This window comes from Hipposideros armiger, unplaced genomic scaffold (genome assembly GCF_001890085.2).
Source record: "Hipposideros armiger isolate ML-2016 unplaced genomic scaffold, ASM189008v1 scaffold_226, whole genome shotgun sequence".
Lineage (NCBI taxonomy): Eukaryota > Metazoa > Chordata > Mammalia > Chiroptera > Hipposideridae > Hipposideros > Hipposideros armiger.
In genome coordinates this window covers 120,619-140,533 of record NW_017731576.1, presented here as the reverse complement: position 1 = coordinate 140,533, position 19,915 = coordinate 120,619, and the positions used below count along the sequence as shown (strand labels likewise).

Below are 19,915 nucleotides of genomic sequence, written 5' to 3'. Positions count from 1 at the left end.
TTCCATTGGATTTCTCATGGATCCTTTCTCCTTTCTATTAATTCATCTACTCATCCAATCAGTTTACCAATTTACCCAATCACTGATAACTCTGAAACCCAGTCCTTCCATAGAATAGGGAGTGGTCTCCTTCTAACATTCTCTTCTAATCTCATTCCACTTCCCAACCATCAGGAGACCACCGCAGCCTTCCATGAGCACAATAAGGTCTGTGAGCTCATACCCTTATGGTCTCTCACTCATATAAAAATTCTTGCTACAGAGACTATGGGTCTTATGGTATCCTATTAAACATAGAGCCCTCTGTTAACAATCTCCCCAATTACTGAAACTTCTAATCTTACAGTAACCAATCCCCTCTTTATTGAAGATTCATCAGCAAAGAGCACAAGGCAGAAATTTGGCTCATATTTGGACTCCTTTGACTTCTTCCATCATTGGCCTGATACTTTTATTATGGGCACATCGACCCACTCACTGCTTAGCTCGCAAGCCATCCAGCCAGCACTGAACGTGACTTGTCCATTTATACATGCAGTAGTTTAACATATACATTCCCAACCCCTACTGGGAGTTCAACAGCCCAGAAGCTCCGCTTCAATGGACCTCAGTAAGAACTTGAGTGAGAGACAGCTCAGTTTCTCACTCAGGTGAGTGGTTCACAGCTAGAATGATTGGATCAAGGCTATTCATGAAAAATACAAGTCAAAAGAAATGAAGAGGAAAGAGTATAGAAACAAAAATAAAGTTTAAAGACTCTTGCAGAGTAATTTGCAAAGTAGAGATAAGGAAACTATAATCAAACCTAGCATTAAAAAGAAAAGGAGAAAGAAGAAGAAGAAGGAAGAAAACATAACAATAATGATAAGGAGTGAAAGGAGGAGAAAGGGAGATACTAGTGCTAATAGCAAGTTAGCCCTGTTTTCTGGTTGCCTCCAAAAAAGACAACCCCAATGATAGAGAAATTACAAAAATGAGACGGAGGAACTAATATAAAAACTATAACCCCTGAGAAGACTAAAGCTGGGGTGAAAAGTTAGGAGCAGTCTGAGGTGAGAGTGGCAGGTACAGAGGTGGGAAAAAAGGATCATGGAGAGATTTTAAGTTCTGTTTATTCCTCTCTCCCATGTTTCCCAGGGACGATGACTCTGTTACTGAGGGAAAAAAAATCAGTGATGTTTGCTTGGCTGCTCAGGAATGTCAGGGTAATATCAGAGCCACGCTGAGATGAGATTCTGATAATAACCAATGCAAGCTAACGAGATGCCCAGCATTTACTCTTCCATCCCATTCTCCTCCAAACCCTCATGGATGGCAGAAAGTCATTTCAAAGACAGTGGATGATCTCTTCATGAATGGTGACTGACCATTCTAAAGGTCTGGTCTCCTTTCAGAGCTGTTTTGCTTTTTTCTCCAAAGAATTTAAAGAGAAATCCTGGACTAGAGAAATTCCTCTGTGAAATGAAAGCAAAGTGATGTTGAGTAGCAATTTTGAAGCACCTAAGGCTCTCCATCCTGGGGCTCATCCACACTCTTTCCTTCATAATCACCTGGAGGGACAAAAACAGACGTTCATCGTATCCTTTACCCATTATCAGACTGAGTAGCTGGTAACCACAGAGAAACGAGCTTACAAAGCAAAATCGGTAGAGACCTGAGGAGAAAAACAACTATAAAATATATACAACCAGCTAAACACAATGCACACCACAGACAGATCAAGAGTAAAATAACTATAATAAATATAACAAATATATTCAAAGATATGAGAGAATGTTGATAAAATGAAGAAGGAACAAGAAGCAATAATAATAAGCCCTGTGCCTCTTCTGATAGAAGAATGGGTAATTCATTCAGGGCCTCAAGAAAAACTAGGCACAGTATTAAAAATATATACTTGAAGATATTGCAAAAAGAACAAAGTAGTCAAGAAATAGTGGGCCTAGATCTTGGAGAAAATGGGAATCCGGAAAGGGGTGCTCAACATTTGGACGGCATCTGCCCTTGGAGCATTTACTAATTCTGGACAAATCAGCTGAGAGCCTGACCAGTGTTTTAGTCCATCTCAAAGGAATGGTGTAAAAAATGAAGAGACTAGGACTCATCAAAGGAGAAAGCCTCATGCTGGGATGAGAACCCAAAAAACTACAGCATAGTAATAAGTTTGGGCTGCAAGCAGACCTGCTCTCACAGAGATTTCAGTCCAGCTTTAAGCCATCTCAATCTCTGAAATTGGATTAAGGAAATCCAATTTGCTCGGATTTCCTCACGCCTCCTGGCATGACCAATTCCAAACCTTCCTTGGAGAAAGAGACCACCCTAGGCTTCCAAAAATGCAAATGAAAACTACTATGAGAAATCACTACAAAACAACCAGATTACCTAAAATTAAAAGACTGAGAATATTAAGTGTGGACAAAGATGTGAAACATTGGAACTCTCATATACCACTGATGCTTGGTACAACTACTTCGGAAAGGTGGAAGTATCTGCTAAATCTGAAAATATACATACTCTATGATTTAGCAATTCCACACTTAGGTGTAGACCTAGAAGAAGTATACGTATATATTTGGTACATATATTCACTCAAAAAAATATGTACAAGAATTTTCGTAACAGTAATATCTGCAATAACCAAACACTGGAAACGACTGAAATGTCCCTCTGCAATAGATAGATAGATAGACTGATATATACACACAATGGAACACCATACCGCAGTGAAAATGAACAGCTCTTAAAAAACAAACAAACAAACCCCCCAAAATAACGAGACCACACGGAGGCAGGACAGTAATAGGCAGTTTTGTAAACCCTCGATTAGATTAATCAGAATGCCACAGGATGAGTCTGGGAGTGCTTCTAACGCTTGGCATCTGCTCCTTGCCCTTGCCTGCTCAGGACTATTCTGTGTGCCTAAATGGGTCAGGTGAATTAGAGGCAAATGGGAGGTCACTGTCCTGTCCTCCGAGAGCTCATTGTCCAGATACAACTAATTGTTAGGGCAAGGAGTGGTGTTGTCAACCCTGTGGCCCCAGGGTCAAGGAATCCAGGCCATTGTCCTGGAGATGGCCATGCTGACATTCGGGTTTCACTGCTCCTTCTCTCCTATGGGGCAGCAAATTTAGGATAAAACGATCCGTAGAAGAGGTTGGTTTGAGGTAGGTGCGCCCATACTGGTGCCTCCTCTCTTGCGGGCCAGGTCTGCTGGAACACCTATGGCCCCACAGAGGCGCCCAGAGAAGCGATCTGGGCCTAGAGAGAGGGGAGGAGGGTGCCAGAGACCACAAGGGGTGACAGTAGAGCCCTCTGCACACACACGGTCCACCACACCCTGGCTCCCCCACGCCTCCCCCGTCCCCTCCACACACACCTCCTTTCCTTTCCGCCCTCTTGGAAGGCTGCGCTGTGCATCAGTGTCGCGGGAGGGGGAGGAAACGAGTGACATTTAGGTTTAAAGACCAGAAACAAATGTCCCCCGACAGTTTAATGTTATTTTTCTGGATTCAAAGGAGGGGTAGAGTGGTGAAGACAGACGTAGAGGGCCAACGAATGACGGCCCGATTTCGGGCCCGATCGAGGCATGGCGAGGCGGTTCTCTCTCCCGTCCGGGTGCGGCCTCCGGGTGGGCGGACGGACGCCCCCCAGCCCGCAGCGCCGCGGGCCCCGCATGACATCAGAGGCTGGGGAGCGCGCAGAGCGCAGGCGCCGGCGGAGGAGGGAGGCGGGAGGGGGGCGAGCGGCGCGGCTCGGGAGAGCGCTCCTCCGCCCCGCGCGCGGTCCCTGCGCCCCGCTCCGCCCGCACCGCTCTGTCCGCGCCGCGCTCTGGCGTCCACAGCGCGCTCCTCGCTCCGCAGCTAGCGCCGCCCGCGGCAGCTCAGCCCAGCCTTCCTCCTCCTCCTCCTCCTTTCCCTCCTCCTCTTTCTCCTCCGCCGCCGGACACGCAGCCGCAGGCCGGGGCCGGGACGCAGCTGGGGAGGCAGGGACGCGCGCAGCCAGCCCTTCCCCCTCCGGCTCCCGCACCGCTGGCCGCCTCCCCTTGCCCTCCTCCTCTTCCCTCCCTGCTCCTTCGCTTCTCCTCCTCCTCCTTTCCCGGCCCTGGCTGCCAGCACCATGTCCGCAGGGGGAGATTTTGGGAACCCACTGAGAAAATTCAAGTTGGTGTTCCTGGGGGAGCAGAGCGGTAAGTACCTCTCTGGTTCTCTTGGCTTGGCTCCGAGTCGACCCCCGCCGCCAAATCACCCACCCCCTTGGGACCCCGGGCCTTGGCTCGGAAAGGCCCCTCCATGCCGGGGTAGAGAGGAGGGGTGGGCATGTGGAGGTCGGCTTGGGCCGGCTCGGGCGGGGCCGGGTAGGGGAAGGGCCAAGGGGAAGGGCCGAGAAGGCTCTGGGGCTAGAGGTGGGGGTGCGGGTGAGATCTGGGGTGCGGGTGCAGGTGCGGCGGGTCGGGGAGGCTGGAGGGCGGCGGCTTGCTCGGCGGCGCAGGCCGAGGCGTGAAGGCGCCGGGCTCGCTGGCTCGCTCGCACTGCGGCACCGGCTGCGGGCGACCGCGCAGGTGGTGGGGCGCTGGCGGGGGTCGAGGGGAGGACAGACGCCCCTCTTTGGAGAACAAGGTGCGGCCAGTGTCTGGCCGCCCCCCCCCATCCCAATGCACCCGAGGGTTCCTTGCGGACCCTGCCTGCAACCATGCGTAATTTCTGGCACGTCCAGGTCCTGGGGCAGACGGCCGCGGGTGGGGGCGGGGTGCTAAGACGGACACCTGTCTCTTCTGGAAGGAGCGAGTCCCGGCTGTGGGAGGAACAGGGCGCTATCTCCGGTTTTACGTCCTCAGACTACTCCCCTGGGCACAGAAGGTTCTAGACCCGCTGTCCTTCACCGGCATGTGTTAGCCTCATTGGGGCTCAGGAGTTAGAACGATGACAGCTAGGGTTCCCCAGTTGAGGTAGATTTTGGGGATGGTACAGGAGCGCCTTGCACCAAGAGGCCACCGTGAAGCCTGGCGCTGGACAGAGAAAGGACCAGGTGACACGCCCTGCTTCGCTTCCCAGCACCCCTCCCTAGAGCACGTGGGCAGCGGTTCTTCCCACCCCCACCTCCCAGCTCAAGGCCCTTCTTGGGGGAGGGGAGGTCATCGTGGCAGCCGGCCAGGGGCGGGGGGAGGGGGACAGAAGCGGCTTCCCTGATGCTAGCAGCCTCTCTGGGGAAAACATTCGAAACCCAGGTTAGTCCCAAGGTGGGAAGACCAGATTGAAGAGCATGGACCCCTGTGACACCTGTAGGAAGGAATGTTTCTTAGAGCATTCTTCTTCCAGAGGCGTCTCTCCCTGGGGCTGCAGGGAGACAACTGGACCCGGCCCACCTCTGCTCAGGGGGAAGGCATTCCCTTGGGGCAGGACTTCCAGCTCTAGCTCTACAGACCAGTCCAGTTCACAGGGTTTGGTGCCTTTCTGTACAAGGGACCAAGACACAGGCAACGTTGGGAGAACCCGGTGGGCCCAAGGAACAGTGCTGCTGTGGTGTATGTACATGTGGGTTGTGGCGGTCACATGGCAGTCTCCCCTCTGCTGCTGCCCATCACCTGGAATGGATGGTGCAGAAAAGGGTATCAGAAGGTGGCCAGGCCCTGAGATGGTGATGGGTCTTGGGGCCAGGCTGGGCATTTCAGAACAAGAGCACATCAGCCAGCCGCCCTGTGTCCTGGACTCTGAGTTTCTGATCTTAATAGATTCCAGTTTCAAAGCTCACTGTTCCCCATGCCCCAAGGGATTTCAGGGGTCTTCACATCCCAGTGCTAAGTCTCTCTGTGCCTGGAGCCCTGGGAGAGAACCCTGCAGGGATCAGGCAGCCTGGGCGTTGAATTCCTAGTGTGTGGCCTTGAGCAGATTTCGAGGCCTTGCTGAGCCTCCGTTTATGCCTCTGAAATGATTACTTGTGGGGAGTTCGCTTACTCCCTCTTGTTTCCCTAGTGATTCTCAAAGGGCCTGGACCCTGGTAGGTTCTCAACAAACGTATTTATTCTAAATCTGAACGTGCTTCAATGAAGGACCAGGGCTTTGATGAGAATGTCTCTGGTGAGTTTGAGTGAAAACTCGGGACTCCTTCAGAATCCCTGCTGAGGCTCCTGCTGAGTTGCGCAAACCCCCTTGGCTTCTAAAATCACAGAAATGAGAGCTTAGACCTCGGAGGTGGAGCCACCACCTCCCCTGCAGGTTTAGATGGGAAGTCTGAGCCCCAGGGATGGGAAGGCTTCCCCAGATCCCCACTGCAAGTTGTTAACACTTCTGGGGCTGAAACCCACGTCTCCTGTTCCAAGTGACTAACCTGCCTGTGGAAAATAAGAGGTGAATTGAGGAAGTCCAGAATTGGGGACCCTTCCTGAGAGGGGGTGAAGGTTGCCACTCTGGCCAGGCTTGGGGCTGAGTTGGGTGACCTGGTGGGAAGGCTGGGCGAATTGGTTGGGGGCAGGGTTTGTAGATTCTTGGAACAAAGTCATTAGGGATGAAAGGCTCTGCCATCAGTGAGGGCTATTGGCCACTCTGTTCCTTCCTGGCAGGAAGTCCTAGGCCTTGAAAAGCCTCCTCCCACTTGGGTGTGTCATCAGTGGGTTGTTTACCTGAGATTTTATAGAGCTTTCAGGGTCCCTGAGTTTGGTAGGGACTTGTGTGTCTCTGAGCTTGGTGAGACAGGGGAATTGCCACCGCAGCCACTGCTTCCATCTTGCCAGCACAGTTTTGCACGTGCTGGTTCTTTGTGCCAGCGTTCTGTGCACTCACCCCCACCCTTACTCTCCCTCCCTATGTGACCTTGGAGGTCCCTCACCTTCTGCACACAGTGGACTTGGAACCAGCTGAGCTCGATGGAGCCTTCTAGAGCATCTGAGCTTACTGTGTGAGCTGAGCCTGCTGGAAAGGGGCCAGGGGAAGGGGCTGAAAGGATGTGGCCTTCTCTTGTTTCCTGTGCCTGGGCAGTGGGTGAGAACAGCTGGGCTCCAGAAAGGAGTACCTGGCCTGGAGCCCAGTGATGCGGAGAAGCACCAGGCCTTCAAATATGCCAGGGTCCTGGGAAGCCCTTGAGGAGCCTCTCTGGAGAGAACACCTGCAGCTCCTGAGAGAGCACTCCCTCCTGGCAGCAGAGTGACTGTTGCCCCCCTGGACCATGGAATATAGGCTGGCTGACAGTGTCAGCCTGGCAAGGGGAAGGATTGTGGGGAGGGTGTTATGGACCCAGGATGAGGGGTTTCCTCGTGATAGGAAGGCTGTGCAATCCTGCTGGTACTCAAATGGCTTCCTGGGCCTGCTGGTCATACCCATGTTCTGATGGCAGTGGTGGGGGGCACAGGGGGTGATGCACACCAGGTCTGACTGGGGCACTTGGTGGCATCCAAAGAAGACAGGCACCAGTAGATGTGTAAGGAAGGCGACTGGGCCTGCAGGATGCACCTCTTCCTCCGAAGCTGTAATGACGTTCTGAGGAGTTAGGGGCTTCTCGGTGTGTATAGTGAGGAGGAGGGAGGTGGGTGTGTCTGCTGTGCTCTGGCCTCTTCTGATCTTCCTTGCCTGAGACTCCTGCAGCTGAAGCAGGAAGATGGATGGACATGAGAAGTTCAGGCTGCTTTCCCAGGCTGAGGCCAGCAGACCAGCTTCTCCCTCCGACTGGACACCCCCTGCCCCTTGCAATTGTGCCATCCACGTTGTGCACAATGCGAATGGTGTCCCTGGAGTTGTACAATCCAGTGACCCTGGGTGCGGCTGCCACTTGATCCTTGAGCCATTTGTTCACTCACCCCTGTCACCCTCCCCCACTTCCCTCTGTCTTCCTTCCTTCTTCCATCATTCATTCATTTATTTAATCAGATCTTTGAGTGTATCCCTGCCACATGGAACTTAAGGTCCACTGGGGAATACAGACATTTGTAGATATAATTACAGTAAAGGTCTGTGAGAGCTGTGACAGCCACTCTGGAAACACCCAGCAGGAAGAGATGCTTCTATAGGCAACTGGCTGGGACTCCTTTGGGCTGAGTGTAAGGAGTAGGTCTTGCACGGGGCCCACCCTCTCCAGGGAACTTTGTCTGTTCTTCTTGCTCTGGAGAAAACGTGTGTGGGATGGAGGAGCAGGAGGAGAGGGCGGCTCCCAGGTGTCCCCCACTTTCCAGTTAAGGAGCGTCCAGGGGCCCCCACTGCTGGGAGCCACCCGCCCTGCCCATGGCCTGACCCAGCCTGACCTCCCATCACCTACGCCACCCACAGCCACCCAGGGAGCCCTTCTCTGGGCTGGTGGTTGTACCTGGAGCCCATCCCAGGAGTTTCCTTCTCTGCACCAACTCCCAGACTGGCTGGCTGTGCTGTGCCCCAGCCCACCTGGGCACTCACCATGTTCCTTTTTTCCTGAGCGTGCTGCCCATGACCTCTCTGTTGTCTAGGTTACTCAGGATTTTTTTTTTTTTTAGTATTTGTTAACTTTTTCTTCTAAGGACAAAAACCCTAACTGAATTTTAAGCCTCTTAAAGGCACATTTTAGCACCTTAAGAGGAGTAGGGTTTACTCATCTTTCCCTGTCCCCATCTTCGGGAGGGTTGTGCTCATGAATTCTCTCCTTTTGAAAATGATAAGATTATCCTCGCTGTGTGAGATTTGCTGATGGCCCATCAATAGATTAAAAGCGAAGGCGGCTTGGAAATGGGATTCTTCATCCTGACACCTGCTGCTTTCTCCAACCAGAAGATTTTTTTTTTACCAGCAACACTTAAGAATCTTTCACAGACGATTGGATCCTTGAGCCTCGGCCACACACCACTCACAGCTTATCTCACAGAACCTGAAATTCCCATCCCCACCACCACCTCTGAAGACATGGGAAAGCAGTAAGGCCACCAGAGGAGGGAAAGAAGGGCGTATCCAAACCTGATGCTGCCAGAGGTGCGGGGTGGATCACCAAGCTGCCCGGTGCCTCAGCTGCTTAGCCTTGCTTTCTCTCCTCCCAAATTCTCTCTCATCCTCAGTGTCTGGAATGAGAGAGGGATCCTTGGATGTTGCGAGTGGACCCAGAACCTTTGCTTCATTTGCTTATAGAGGTGTGTGCGAGGTGAGAGAGAGCATCAGATGGACACCAAGATGAGAATAACCTGTACTTGGTATAAGAAAAACATGGCACCCCCAAAAATGCTGATGACAGAGACAAGAGAACTAACCAGAAAAAAAGAAAAAAAAACTATTAAAATATGTTCTGATTATGCAGATGTAATAGTTATTACCATCTTTTGCATGATCTGATTATCATTATCATTTGCAGGCCCCAAATTAGAATGAATCCCATTAAATATATAACAGAATAACTTCATTATCCATTTGTTACTTTCTACATTCCTAAAATCTGCCCATGAGTATTCATCTTTATAGGTGTTGCCCTGGCATTGCAGACTCACCCAGGGCAAGCCTGTGGGTGGTCCATCTATGTCTCATCCCAGCTGCAGGGGTGTCCCTCACCTCCCTACCCTGTGTCTTCCACTGTTGCTAAATAAACAAACCATTGAATGTGCAGAGCTGTTGGTCTCAATGTAAATAATTTAGAAAAATTGTTGGACAGAACCATTGAGGAAGGTGAGAAAAAAAGGTTAGGTAGAGCAGCAAAATTTATAAGCATCAGGGTGGAATACTGACAAGTTGTGCTGGGCATTTTCCCCACTGTCCATCTGCCATCCTGTTCCATTTGTGACCAGAGAGAAGAGAAGATGGGAAAGGTTGCCATGGAGAAGTACTGGACACACCCTGATATGGACAGAGTTTTGTTAGAGCTAAAAAGACAGGCTGCCCGGAAATGGTGCGGCCCCAGGCAAGGCCTGGAGACTTAAACCCTGAGGGGACTGAGATGGTAGGCCAGTCCCTGCAACCTGGAACAGGGAAGGGAAAGATGAAAACTCCTAACTCCTAAGGACTCTTGAGAAAAGTTCTTTACGGTGCCTTGGGGCTTGAAATTTCCAATTCCATTTATAATTTTCAGAACTCTTGCCCTAAACGGAGTGAGATCTTTTTAAACATAAATGTTCACTGCTATGAATACTTGATCAGTTTAGCAAAGTGAGTTATTTTTAGCAGAAAAGTATATTTATCCTCGTCTCTTGGTAACAAAGCCCAGTGGACTCAACCACGTGTCCCGGGTCAGGTACCACCTGTTCCCAGGTGGTGACATCCCCAAGAGACACACCTGGGCCCAGGAGAAAGCAGATGATACCTTGCCCCTGAGTCCAGCAAAGAGCATTTAAAGCAAAGGCTACTTCCAGGAAACGCATTAAAAGAATGTCAGCCTGGAGCCCCAGCAGGTGCCAGGACAGTGGGGGAGGGAGGGAGGAAGACCTCAGCTGTACGCCTTCTGTGCTGGAGACCGCAGCTTTCTTCCAGGGCCTGGACAGTCCGTGATAGGGCATGTTGCCTTAGTGGGGTTTTCCCAGAAAAAGGGGCTTCCAGTATTGGGGTAACCAGCTCCCCCAGCTCCCCCTGAAGCTAGAGAGGAGGTGAGGGCGAGTCACAGAAGCTGGCTCGGCCATGAGCTGGCACTTTATTCTGAAGGAAATGGGGAACCAGGGGAGGGTCCTCAGCTGGGGAGTGGCTCAGTCATGTCTGTGCCTAGGAAGGATGGTCATTCTAGGGCCTTAGGAGGATGGATGGAGAGAGGTCCAGACTGAGTCTGCCCTTCCTGACAAAATGGAGCTGACCCTCCTGGGTTCCCGTGTCCATCCTCCAGCTAACTTCAGATGGCATTTAGGGACACCCACAATGCCCGAGGCTCCACACGGGGCACCCTGCCATCAATGTGGGATTCACCCATGTTGCAGGTCAGGAGGCACAGAATCAGTGAGAGCTGGTCCTGCCCAGGGACCTGCTAGTGAGGCAGGATTGGAATTTGAACCCAGGTCACTGTGAGAAACACAGTGATCTGTTGGGCCTCCTGCCTCTAAGGCCCAGGCCAGGGAGTGGGGCAGATGGGACAGAAGACCACTGAGGCCTTATGGACATAAGGTCTGTTATAAATGCCTCTCTGGGAGTGTGTGCCAAGCACTTTGCTGAGGAGGAACCAGCAGATTACAGCATGAGGGTGGGTGGGAAGAGAGAGGACGTCGATTCTCCCAGGCTGGTGAGGGGTGCTGGGACCCTGAGCAGGGAGGAGGGTGCAGGGCTCTAGAAGGAAGCTGGGTCTCCGGGTGGGAGTCTAATGGAGCTGGAATTGTGGCTTGCATAGCAGGCACTCCATCTTTACACAGAATGAACTGCTTATTTGGGGTGATTTGAAAGGGGTTGGTAGAGAGTATGGGGGGCAGCTAAAGCCCTCCCAAGTCAGCCCTCAGCCCACTGCATGGAGGAAAGACACTATCCAGGTTTTAGCGGAGGACGAAATACTGAGAAGGGAGGAACCAATCAAGCCAATTGGCTGGTTTCCATCTGCTCTGGGGTAACCCTTCCCCTGGCCTCATCTTCCCAACAGGCCTGGAGCTATCAGAGCCCTGGAGACCCTGATTCTGTCCCCGTCAGCCACCAGCCAGCGGTGTGGTTAGTTAAGCCCCATCCCATCTCTGGCTTTCCCCATGTGTCCCCGGAGGTCACTGCCTCTAACTCTGGTTCTGGAATTCAGTTCCAGCCCAGAGCATGATGGCAAGCCAGTAACACTCCCAGCTGAGAAACGGCGCTGCTGGCCAGAGTGGTAAGAGGGACTGCAGGAATAAGGGTGTGGGATCAGGGTGTCTGCCAGCTGTTTCCCCCGGAACTTCCTCAAGCAAGCCCCAGTGCAGGGTCCCCTCCAGCCTGCCACCTCTTCTGGGAGGCATTCTTGGCCTACTTCCCTGGGCCCATCCCTCTCTCGTGTGGCCCCAGGGCACTCTGGCTAATAGATCTGATGATGTGTTTGGCTCAGGTTGCTAGGCAGTAGGGATGGAGCTGTCTTGCCCTTCCTGCTGGCAGGCAGGCTTTCTATGTTGAGGACAACAGAGCAGGTGACAGCTCCCAGCACTCCTAGGACACTTCCTTCTGCAGCCAGGCGGTGGGTGGTAAGCAGGAAGGACTGGGAAAGGGCCCGTGTGACGAGGGGTATGCAGTGTCCTCACCAGACCAAATAGGTGTACTGACCTGGTCCCAGCGCCTGCTAAACCCCAACTCCATCCTCCTGAGCCCTGGGCTTCCACCCCAGCTCTGCCCCTCGCTGTCTGATGGTGTTGGGATGTAACAGGACCACCCTGTGCTCATTTTCCTCATCAGCCAGTAGGGTGATCCTTACCTTGTTGGGGTTTCACGAAGATCAAGTACATCAATGCATGGCACATGGTAAACTCTCAGGTGATAGGTAGTTTTGTTAATGAAATAGTGACAGCAACCCCCCTTTGTAGATGTGCGAGGGAACGATAGGTAGGGGTGTGGTTTTGAGAATCATTGATCCGTTGTTTTTGTGTAGTGAGCTGCTGGGCACACGTCCATGTGATCTGACAGGTAGAGCTGCGTATCCCATTTTATAGATGAGGAATCTAAGGCTCTGGGAGGTGAAGACTTTTACACAGAGTGCAGGACCCAGAGCGGTCACTGCTGAGCTGGGAAGAGCTCCCAGGTCTCTGACCCCCTGGCTGGCATTTTCCCCCCTCCCCCCTCCCATTTCTGCAAGAAGTGGAACAGACTCCCCCTGCCCACTTACTTTTTGCTTAGTGGGGCCCCCAAAGCTGCTTACAGAAGAGCACCTCATTTTCATAGCTCTGTTACTTCCCTAGGAGTGCAGCCTGGTGAATAACGGGCAGAGGCTTTGCAGTATTGTGATTAGAACAATACTTGGCGAGGTAGTCAGTCTCAGCCAGTATGAATATTAAGTACACTAGCAAGGCTGTAGGTGTGGTCTGCTGGGGTTGTCAGGAAGGCTTCCCAGAGGAGCTGGTGCACAGTGAGCAGGAATTCAGTGGCAGACGGCGGCATCGGCGGCAGAGGGCTGGGCTACGTGAAGGCTGAGGGCTGCTCGGGGCTTGGGGCTTCTTGGGGATTGGGTGTGGTGCAAGGTGGCTGGACTGGCCTAGGTGCAGGAAGTATGGTGGGAGAAGGAGTCAAACTTGGAGAAGCAGGCAGAGTCAGGCCCAGAGGGTCTCCCACACACAGGACTCTGGGTCTTCCTTGCAGGCAGTAGGGACCCACTGGGGAGTTTGATCCAAAGAGGGCCATGGTCATGGATTAGAAGAGGAAGGTGGGGTATGGCACCAAATGGAGGCAGGAGATCCAGGTGGCCTGAACCAGACAAGGCTGGGAACATTCTGAGGATAAAATTTAGAGGCGGGCTTGTGACAGGTGTAGTAAGCCTAAGCTTCCTTCTGGCTCTGAAGTTCAGCCCCACTGAGGATGTCTGTGTTCTTGATTCTTTCCCTGTAGAGTGAGGACTCGGGAACAATGCAGGGTTGTAGGGAGGGGCATGTGTCCTCTACAGAGCCACACTGTACTCAGATGTACCAAGATGGGCCACCTCTCGCTCCTCTGTCCTTTCTGCCTCCACAATGCCCTGGGTCCCCCAACTGCTTCTGTCCTGCTAAGGGGGTGCCCCAGGACTGCTGGCAGCCCTTGTGGTCTCTTCGCCTCTGGACTTGCCAAGGGCAGGATGTACCACCTAGCAAGAAGTTGGTTATTAGGTATGTGAGCTCCCCAGCCCTCTGGTCATTGGGTCTGTAGCTCTCTCTGACCTGTGGTCCCTCTGGCCATTCAGCCCTCTGGCTATTGGGTGTGTGAACTCCCCTGGCCCGTTTTGCAGTTTCCTATCACTCCCTTCCTTGCTGGGCTCCTCTTCTAGGGGACACTTGACTCACTTTCTTTGCTTGCTCCCATAGATTTTCTTACTCTTCTCTGCCGGCTGCTAGCTCCCCAACAAGCTCAGGGGTCCCTGAGGACTTGAGCGAGGCAGTGATGTAGAGGGGAAAGCTACCCTCTATGCCTTGGAGACAGAGACCCAATCTTAAGCTGGCTATACAAAAAGCGAAAGACGAGAGCTAGGGAGCTGGAGTGGAGACAGAGGCTGCCATCCTAAACCCAGGCCAGAGCGAGCAGCCTATTTAGGTCAGTTGGTGCCATCCCCTGCCCATGGACCAGCTCGCAGTCCGTTTTCAAGGCCTGAAACCCCACCCTCCACAGCCCTGGTGACCTCCGCTCCTGCCTCTCCTGTTTCTGTCGAGCTAGTGCCCATGGAGTTCCCTGACCTGGGTACTCCTTTGCCAGTGTGGCTGGTGGGCGGAGAATATTGTAATTATGTGTCACCAGCCATCACAGCATGTTTCAGTCACCACCCACGGCCCCTGTGAGCAGTGCCAGATTGTCTGTGAGGTCAAGGCAGGGAAGGAGATCTGTCCCCTTGGTTCGGGGCTCAGCAGAGGTGTCTCCCCTGCCAGGAGTTGCTGACCTGGAGAAAAAACGCCTGGAAGCCGGCCACAAACAGGTCAGTTCAGCTTTGACCCGTGTGAACCCCCCTCCGGTGTCCTCATTGCCCCCACCCCTGGGGCAGAGACAGGATTAAGAGACCCATCCCTGGTTCAGGACTGGAGAGAGTGGCTGTGGCCTTCGCACCAGAGACAGGTCCCTCGGGGGGGTGGCGTGCTAATTCTGGGAGAGGTGGAGAAAATGTTCTGTGCTGACCCTGTTGGCTGAGCGGGGAGTAAACACGGCACAGACTGAAGGGAGTAAAGTGAAGCATTTAGAACAAATGTTTCTTGTTGCTTTTCCTCTCCAGTGAATGGAGAGGGCTAGGAGAGAGGAGCAGTGGGAGAAAGAGAGCTGGGGAAGTACCGAAACAGGAGGGAGGTGCTCCCACCAGACGCAGACAGACCTAGGCGAGCCAGTCACAGGGTTTGCAGGAAAAGACAGGGTGGTTTGCAGCTCTCGGCAGTGGCGCTGTCCATCCCAAGGTTCTGACCAAATAGAATGAAAGGCTGGAGGTTCCCATGGGGGCATTGACGTGTATTGGGGCAAAGGAATGATGGGACCACTTCTGTATTCTTGTGGAGGACAAGGTGATGATTCAGGCTGCTGCTGTCAGGAGGGCTGATGCTCTCCAGCCAGGCAGAGCAGGAGGAGCGAAAAGGCCCCTCTTTGTCCTGGGGGCAAGGGGGAACATTCCTCAGCTCTGCTGTCAGGACTGCCAACACCTGTTTCCTGTGAGCAGACCGAGCTTTGTCTCTTCCTCCCCAGGGCCCATTGGCTCTGCCCCGCTGGGACCCTGCAATTCCCAGGCTGCTGTGAGTAGGGTCTGGTCTTGGGGCCAGGAGATCTTCGTTTAATTCTGCTATTCTCTGAGTAGAGAGCACCTCCAAGAAGGGTTTGTTTTGAAAGAGAAAAAAAAAACTGCTCTCAAATTAGCCACTTATTTTTAGGATATTAACAAATCCTACTTGTAGCACCAAGATCCAGAAATTCTGCCCCGATTCTAATTCATTAAGTCCCCCCTCCACTCGCCCACATCCAGCCAAAACACTGCAGGCTTCTGCCCAGGTAAGAGTGCGAAATGCAGGCCTGAAAGGGTGTCCAGCGAGCCCACCCACCCTGGTTCTCTCCCACCTGCATCAGGAGAGGGCAGAACCCCAGATGCTGGACCAAGAAAAACCTCTCTCCTGCCTCCATCGTGCAGCAAAAGGGCCACTCTAAGCCAGGGTTCTGGTCTGGATAGCAGTGTCGGCTTGTCCATCCACCTCAGCTTGGGGGAGGGCTGGATGTGATGTGGGAGAACGGGGCAGCGCAGTGTGCAGAAATACACAGTGATGTAGACACAACGCCCACGGCCTCCATCCAGGCCAGCTCGTGGCTTCAGTCTTAAGGCAGAGAGACCTGTGAAGTTCTGTTGCAGGTGACCAGCCACTTCACTGCTGTAAGACAGGAGGTGGAGGCTGAGTGAAGAGTAAAGACGGCATCTCTTAGAAACCTCTTAATGTAAGGTGGTATGGTGGACATGACCTAAAGCGACCCCAAATAAGTCACACCCTTGCATGGTTCCCTCCCCTTAAATGTAGATGGAACCTAAGACTTGTTTCTTGCCAATATGGTATAGCAAAGGTGATGGGATGCCCCTACCGTGATTGTTTCTTTAGAAGAGTCCTATTGCTGGCCCTGAGGAAGTGAGCTGCCATGTTGGGAGAGGGGCTGTGAGGGGGTCACGTGGCAAAGAACTGTGGATGGCCTCTAGGAGATAAGAGCTGCCCCGGCTGACAGCCCCCAAGAAAATGGGGGCCTCGGTCGTCCAGGCACAAGGAACTAAATTCTTTCAGCAACCACAAGAGCTTGAATGAGGACCTTGAACTCCGGAAAGGAACATAGCCCAACTGATACCGTGATTGCAACCGCGTGAGACTCAGATAAGCCGTGCCTTGACTGCTGCTCCACGGAAACTAGGAGATAATCATGGATGTTGTTTTAAGCCACTAAATTTGTGGTGTTTGTTACACAGTAACAGATAACTAATGCAGACAGGGTGAAGATTTTCGAGGGAGGCGATGCCTTAGAGATGCCCTCACTTTGCAGACAAGGAGGTGGGTCGTCCAGGAGGAGCTGCGACCTGCCCCGCGTTAAGCAGCTGGCTGGGGCCGCCCACAGCAGGCTCCTCTGGGAGCTGGGCCCTAGCTCTCACTCTGCTGCTGCTGTCTCTTCACGTGGCCTTGAGCAAACCCTCCTGCTTCCTGTGCCTCTGATTTTTCCTGTCACGTGCAGGGCTGGATCAGATGTTCTCTAGGTGCCCTCTTGCCATGACTTGGCCACTCTGATCTGTGATCTTTCTCGAAGCCCGGCTTCTGTGCCTTGGTACGGGTTACTCTCTGCTGCACCTTGGCGCTTCCCATGTTGTGTGTTTCCCCTGGGGCTTTAAGAGGCAGGGTCTTCCTGTCCTGGGCATACTTGGGTAAACCTTCTAGGCTCAGAGAAGCCTCTGAGGTGGAGACAGGAGAGATACTGTCTGGCCATAGCCTTGGTGCTGTGCGATCCTGGGCAAGTGGCCCCCTCTTCTTCTCATGTTGGCCTCTCATCACCTCAGCTCAGTCAGGGGCTTAGACAAGATTAGCTCCAGAGTTCCTGATGGCTCACACCATCAGTGGTGCTGCTTTGGGGAAGGCCTCCTTAAGGGCCCGGAGCTGCTGGGATGGGGACAGGTGTGCCTCGCTGTCATCTCTTTGTCTTGGTTACCCAGGTATCCAAGTCCCTAGGGGCAGACCTCGATGTTGGCTCTGTTCTCCTTACCCGCTTCCGGCAACCTGGCCCTCTGGTCCAACAGGAGTGGAGACGTAGCACTCCCTCCTGCCGGCTGGGCAGTCCTGTGCCCACTCCCAGGCCCAGGGTGCTTGAGATCTAGAGTGCCTTTTCTACCTCAGAAGCAATGGTCTTCATCTCTAAACTTCACCTGGAAGGCCGTCCCTACTCCCTGAGCAGGTGACTTGGAGGCTGTCCTGAGGTCAGGAGGAGGCTTCTTTCTGCTGACTGAGTGGGGAGACCTGCACATCCGTTCTTCTCTCACCAGCTGGCTCTGGAGGTGCAGAGGCTGGAATTGCACCCGTTTCCCGCTTGTCAAAGCAGCAAGGTGAACAGCAGTGAGCAGGCTGTGTGAGGGCAGATGCAAGGGCAGGAAGAGAAGGCGGGCCAGCCCGAAACAGCTCCATAGGCTCATGGAGACCTCAGGATCAGCACTCATGGCTCTCCAGCCCAGGGGATCCTCTGAGATGGGGTGGGCATCTGGGAAGATGCCCTGCCTACAAAAGCCTACAATCTAAGGCCACCTCCCACCTGCTTAAGTGAGCTTGGTGTCATGGCCAGGCCACAGATACGCCCCCATGGATGGCAGCTGTGGGTCCATCGTCGCAAGGCCCCTCTGACTGGACCTCAACTGACAATCTAGGAAACACAAGCCATGCCTCTCCATACTCTCTTTTAAGTGAGGCTTTTAACATCAAACACCACCAGCAATTTGCCTTGGCAAGAAAAGGATAAACGTGAGTATGTATATTACTTTGCCAGACTCCATGCTGCGGATGGGCCAAGAGTTCCTATCAGTTAAATAAACTACCAAATTGCATTAATACTAGCCTTGTCAAAAGATCAGCTGGTGGTAGGAGTTTAGCATGCGCTTCCTCCTCCTCTTGAAATAGACTCATACATATACTCACTATGAATTAATTCCTCACAGCACCCATGCAGCCACTCAGACATATAGACATGATTGGCATATGTAGGGCCTGGCTGGAATTGGGCTGGTCCCCAAATGAATCGAAATGGACTGCGTTCTGCCCATCCCAGTCTGGTTACCCAGGAAAGCCAGCCCGGAGAGTAACGGTGTGTGCTGTGGGCAGGGGCTCCTGTTCTGAGCTGAGGATGGAGAGTGGCTAGCAGCCAACGCTAGGGGTCACTGGTGATGGTGCTGCTGTGGGACCTGGAGGGGAGACCCTGCACCTTTTTGAAGCTGACAGGAGTGTTTGAGATGACTCAGTGAGACAGAGAGGGTCCAGGCAGTGGGTGGGCTGACTATGGCTGAGAGGAGCTCTGCAGCCCACGTCAGCTGTGTGGTTAGAGCTCAGGTTGTTTTCAAGAAACTGTGAAGATGTCATCTTTGCAAGGCTCTCAGTTTTGTAGCTAAGACACCACGGGTTCTAGAGATTTCCCACACACCAGGGCTTCTGGTTCCTGCTTTGCGTGTGTGTGTGTGTTTGCATGCATCTTAGTGTGCATGCACACATGCAGGTTACACATGGGCTCTGTCCCTGAGCTGATGATCTGTCCAGACTTGCTCCATCTCCTGGCATATGGTTAGAAGGGCTCACAGCAGTTCCCCCGTGCCCAGCTAGGTCCTGGTTTTCTGTGAAGACTAAGTTGATGCCAAGTACAGTTATATTCTACTTTCTTAGGAAAATTTCATGTTGACCAGAATGTTTAACTAATCAGAACAAGCCATTTCCTGAATGTGCCAGGAGTCTGAGAGAAATGGATGTGTGCATGTGTGTGCATAATTTAAGAAATCAGCTTTATTTTTTTTCCTTTAACTTTTCATTTTGATAAAATTTTAGGCTTATAGAAAGCTTCAAGAATAGTACCAAGACTTGCCATATGCCTTTCACCCAGGATGTTAACTTTTTACTGTTCTCAGAGAATTCATAACACTTCTACGAAGTAGGCACTTCTGCCCCCATTGTAAATGTGAGGAAGCTGAGCCTCAGAGGATAGTAACTAACCCCAGATCACACAGGGAATAATTGGCAGAGCCAGGATTAAAATCCAGGCTTGTCAGACTGTAAGTTCCCGTCCTGGCCATCCTGGATGCGAGTACGAGTGTGCAGGTGTCCTGCTCCTTCTGCCCAGAGAACTTCCTTTCTTGTGTTGTAGGTGTGCTGGCATTAATTATCTCAGCACTTGAGTTTCTTTATTTTACTTCCATTTTTGAAAGATTTCTGCTGTGGTATAAAATTCTGTGTTGGCAATATTTTTTTCTTTTAGTACAAAGGTGTCACTTCATTTTCTTCTGATTTGCGTGGTTCCTGTCAAGTTCGCAAGATTTTTTTTTTCTTCTATGTTTTCTTAGGTCTGTGATCCAATATATTGTAGTTATTTTTGTTTAAACAGTCAATTATAAAGAGATTTTAATAATATGAAAGACATCTTACCGATTTACTCACGTAGTGACCATTTCCTGTGTCTCTCATGCCTTTGTGTAGATGCACGTTTCCGTCTGGTGTCGTTTCACCTTTTTTATGAAGGACTTCCTGTAGCATTTCTTGTTGTGAGGGTCTGCTGGTGATAAATTCTGTCAGCGGTTGTATGTTTGAAAAGTCTTTATTTCTTCTTTGTTTTTGAAAGATGTTATATGTTATGTATCTGAAAATTATAGAATTCAGTTAATAGTTTTTTTTTTCAGTACTTTACAGATGTGCTGCATTGTCTTTTTTTTT

General features: G+C 52.0%; 1 protein-coding gene across 1 annotated transcript in view; it reads left to right on the top strand.

The window, feature by feature from the left end:
• Positions 1–3,726: 3,726 nt before the first annotated feature.
• The window catches only part of RAB6B (RAB6B, member RAS oncogene family), a 56,874-nt gene continuing 40,685 nt past the window's right edge, over positions 3,727–19,915 (top strand). The window contains exon 1 of the mRNA XM_019654580.1: positions 3,727–4,186. Within this exon, the coding sequence (XP_019510125.1) occupies positions 4,117–4,186 (70 nt within the window). The 5' untranslated portion in view covers positions 3,727–4,116. The remainder of the gene's footprint in view (positions 4,187–19,915) is intronic.